Below are 5,000 nucleotides of genomic sequence, written 5' to 3'. Positions count from 1 at the left end.
CATGAAAATGTTTTGCGTGATATGTTTGTGCTGTACGGCGCATGTATTTGTGTGTGCGTCAGGTGCCGCGTTCGGGCGTTTGGTGGGTGAGAGTATGGCCGCGTGGTTTCCAGAGGGCATTAATACAGATGGCACCATCTACCCCATAGTGCCCGGAGGATACGCTGTTGTGGGTGAGAAGCTTCAGACTGTTCTCACACACACACACACACACACACACACACACATAGACGTTCATCATAGTTAATGACCTCTTATGGAAACGGTTCCGTTGTTGCCGTAGTGATTTGGAGAGGCGTTGGATTGAATGTATCGTGTCGGGTTCCGCACTATTGTTTGCTTGTCATCATTGATGTATGATGAAGTCTTTGATGAACAATCACTGTATTTAATTATGAACAATAACAATACAATTTAGTTCGAATAATCTCTCTCGTATTTTACGTTTATAGCTTTAAGGGCAGTATAGACGGGGTTTGAATGTTATGGGCATTTCTTTCCATATATAAACACATATCAAATACTTCAAACCCATACAAAATCTATAGATAGCCCTAGAATAAAATAGGATGAAATGTATCAAATAAGATGACCTAAGGGATTCACTTCAGGGGCATTTTTGCTCATAAGTTTTAAATATTACATGTTGAGCTTTGATGATAAATGGACCCAGCTGAGGGTGTCCGGGTATCTCAGCGAGTATTGACGCTGACTATCACCGCTGGAGTCGCGAGTTTGAATCCAGGGTGTGCTGAGTGACTCCAGCCAGGTCTCCATAGCAACCAAATTGGCCCGGTTGCTAGGGAGGGTAGAGTCACATGGGGTAACCTCCTCATGGTGGTGATTAGTGGTTCTCTCAATGGGGTGTGTGGTGAGTTGCGTGTGGATCGTGGAGAGTAGCATGAGCCTCCACATGCTGAGAGTCTCCGCGGATGCACAACGAGTCACGTGATCAGATGCGTGGATTGACGGTCTCAGAAGCGGAGGCAACCGAGACTCGTCCTCCGCCATCCGGATTGAGTAACCGCGCCACCATGAGGACCTAGTAAGTAGTGGGAATTGGGCGTTCCAAAATTGGGAGAAAAGTTGAACCAGCTGCTTTTTAGAAATTGTTCCGTGTCGTTCCAAACCCCGTATGACTTTCTACTTTGAAACATAAAAGATTTTAGAATGACTTGATTCATTTGAATGGTGACTTGTGCTGATTATTCTGTCTAATATCATCTTTTATGTTCCAATAGAGAAAGTCAAACAGGTTTGGAACAACTTGTGGGTGAGTAAATGATGTCATTTTTATTTTTGGGCAAACTATTCCTTAAAAAGCCTGTGCTGAATTTGACTGTCCTGCTCTGTTTTATTTTATGGGTTGTTTGGGTCCAAATCTGTGTTACAGTGAGACATTTACAATGCAAGTCAATGGGGTTTAATCTGTAAACATTCAAATACTGTTTCAATGTATAGACACAAGACATAAACAACATGTGTGTGTTAACATGATTTTACTGTCATTAAATCACTTACCACATCTGTGGAAAGATATAGACAATTTTACATTGGAAAACCCTAAAATGACAGTAAAAATTATGATTTAAACAACTTTACAGCTCATATAATACACAAGTTTTAACTGAAGAATTAATGCAAGTGCTTTTATAAAATTACAAGCTTTATAAAAACCCTCTTTAAACCTTTTAACCCTCTAAAAATGTATCCTATTGACTTCCATTGTAAGTGTCTCACTGGAGCACAGATTTCTGCTTTTTTAAAGAAAAGGATTTTGTGTGGTAATCGACATTATGACACAAATGCTGTCGATTGAGCTCAACTTGTATTGAACCTGCAATATTCCTTTAAATGAACCAGATGTGTGTCTTTGTTTTTACTGTTTTGTTAAAATTCTCTGTGTAGGAGCGGCGGCGTTATCTGGAGCGGTCACACACACCGTGTCAACGGCAGTGATCGTGTTTGAGTTGACGGGTCAGATCAGTCACATTCTGCCCATCATGATCGCTGTGATTCTCGCCAACGCCGTCGCACAAAGTCTTCAGCCGTCCATCTACGACTCCATCATCCGCATTAAAAAACTGCCGTACCTGCCTGAACTCGGCTGGGGTCACCACGAGTGAGTCTCCATATCCAATCATGATTATCCAATGTCAAATCACAGTTTACGGTCACAGTAGGAACGTCACTCAGTGGCTGATTCTGCAAAGCCTTTATGTCCGATGTGCTACAGCTAGTAAACAGTGTTTCAACAAACATTCAGTAAACTATCGATAGCCTGAATAACAGCAGCAAAATAACAGTTTATCGACTGACTTGCTATAGCTAGTAAACAGTGTTTCAACAAACATTCAGTACTCTATCGATAGCCTGAATAACAGTAGCAAAATAACAGCTTATCGACTGACTTGCTATAGCTAGTAAACAGTGTTTCAATAAACATACAGTAAACTATCGATAGCCTGAATAACAGCAGCATAATAACAGTTTATTGACTGACTTGCTATAGCTAGTAAACAGTGTTTCAACAAACATACAGTAAACTATCAATAGCCTGAATAACAGCAGCAAAATAACAGTTTATCGACTGACTTGCTATAGCTAGTAAACAGTGTTTCAACAAACATTCAGTACTCTATCGATAGCCTGAATAACAGTAGCAAAATAACAGCTTATCGACTGACTTGCTATAGCTAGTAAACAGTGTTTCAATAAACATACAGTAAACTATCGATAGCCTGTATAACAGCAGCAAAATAACAGTTTATTGATTGACTTGCTATAGCTAGTAAACAGTGTTTCAATAAACATACAGTAAACTATCAATAGCCTGTATAACAGCAGCAAAATAACAGCTGATCGACTGACTTGCTATAGCTAGTAAACAGTGTTTCAATAAACATACAGTAAACTATCAATAGCCTGAATAACAGCAGCAAAATAACAGTTTATTGACTGACTTGCTATAGCTAGTAAACAGTGTTTCAATAAACATACAGTAAACTATCAATAGCCTGTATAACAGCAGCAAAATAACAGTTTATTGATTGACTTGCTATAGCTAGTAAACAGTGTTTCAATAAACATACAGTAAACTATCAATAGCCTGTATAACAGCAGCAAAATAACAGCTGATCGACTGACTTGCTATAGCTAGTAAACAGTGTTTCAATAAACATACAGTAAACTATCAATAGCCTGAATAACAGCAGCAAAATAACAGTTTATTGACTGACTTGCTATAGCTAGTAAACAGTGTTTCAATAAACATACAGTAAACTATCAATAGCCTGTATAACAGCAGCAAAATAACAGTTTATTGATTGACTTGCTATAGCTAGTAAACAGTGTTTCAATAAACATACAGTAAACTATCAATAGCCTGAATAACAGCAGCAAAATAACAGTTTATTGACTGACTTGCTATAGCTAGTAAACAGTGTTTCAATAAACATACAGTAAACTATCAATAGCCTGTATAACAGCAGCAAAATAACAGTTTATTGATTGACTTGCTATAGCTAGTAAACAGTGTTTCAATAAACATACAGTAAACTATTAATAGCCTTTATAACAGCAGCAAAATAACAGCTTATCGACTGACTTACTATAGCTAGTAAACAGTGTTTCAACAAACATTCAGTAGACTTTCAGTAGCCTGTATATAGATCTTTAATAATGAACTTTTAATGAACTGTTCTCAACAATACTGTTGAGAATTTACAGTTAAATATCTACTTGGGACCATCAAAATAAAGTGTTACCCTCTTTTTCTCTCTCTCACTGATGTTTTTTGTTTCCTCTATTTTGTAAAAAAAAATATGAATAATGTACTATGAGGTTTGTGTTTCTTTACACATAGGAGTATTCTTAATCTCTGGAGTGATTGTGTGTTTGTGTTGTATTTATACCTGTTAAGAGAACAGTTACATAACTGTGTGTGTGTGTGTTTGTGTGTGTGTGTTATTGACATTTACTGTTCCATCTCTCTCTCTGTCGATTCACTCTTCGTTTCAATGTGTTCTGTTGGCAAGAGTAATAACATGTATGCAAACACATGGAAGTATGAAGTGTAGTGCTTGTGTCATTGGCCTGTACCTGCAGCTGTTCTTCAGAGAACCTCACAAGTCTTTCTCTGTGTCTGCAGGAAATATAATATCCGTGTGGAGGACATCATGGTCCGAAATGTTCGTTATATCACTCTGAACTCCACATACAGAGACTTACATGATATTCTTCTGATGGGAAACCTCAAAACACTGGCTCTGGTGGAGTCTGCCGGTACAAACACACATCGTTGTTTTTCTAGCATAATAAGGACTTTTCATTGACTTGGAAATAGAATTAAATTATATTATTTTTGTATTTTTATAATGTTTCCTACACAACCTCAAAATTAACCATTCTATATTATTATATATCATATTATAATTAGTGATATTATATTATAATGAGTATTATTATTATTATAATAATTATTATTATTATTATTATTATTATTATTAATATTATTAATACATTTAATTTATGTAGTGCCTTTACTAAATCTTAAGATCGCTTGACAATTATATTATATATTATATGAGATTATATTAGATTATAATGAGGAATATTATAATATTGTTATTATATAATAATAATAATAATATACATTTATAAATCACCTCTGTAAAGACTGAAGATCACTTGACGATTGGATTTTATTTAGGTATAGGACAATATCACAACATTCAAAAAATTGTGAACGAAAATAAAAGATTAACCATATAGATGCAAAATTATATTAAAATATTTTGACATTCTCAATATTGTTTTCTTTTATATTATGTTTTATTATATTGGATTATATTGTATTATTATTATCATCATTATTATTATAAATTTTTTTAATTTTTAATAAACGTTATTATTAATACACCTTTCTAAAAGCTTAAGATCAAACAATATTTACAATAAAATAATTATAAAAGAATTGTTATTATTATTATTATTATTAT

General features: G+C 35.0%; 1 protein-coding gene across 1 annotated transcript in view; it reads left to right on the top strand.

Moving 5' to 3' along the window:
* LOC127632143 (chloride channel protein 2-like) overlaps positions 1–5,000 on the top strand; it is a 76,750-nt gene that overhangs the window by 61,035 nt on the left and 10,715 nt on the right. The window contains exons 14-16 of the mRNA XM_052110720.1: positions 63–173; positions 1,909–2,122; positions 4,151–4,284. Of these exons, the coding sequence (XP_051966680.1) occupies positions 63–173; positions 1,909–2,122; positions 4,151–4,284 (459 nt within the window). The remainder of the gene's footprint in view (positions 1–62; positions 174–1,908; positions 2,123–4,150; positions 4,285–5,000) is intronic.

Source organism: Xyrauchen texanus, chromosome 38, assembly GCF_025860055.1.
Source record: "Xyrauchen texanus isolate HMW12.3.18 chromosome 38, RBS_HiC_50CHRs, whole genome shotgun sequence".
Taxonomy (NCBI): Eukaryota; Metazoa; Chordata; class Actinopteri; order Cypriniformes; family Catostomidae; genus Xyrauchen; species Xyrauchen texanus.
The sequence above is the reverse complement of the archived record's forward strand: the minus strand, read 5'-3'. Positions and strand labels throughout refer to the sequence as shown.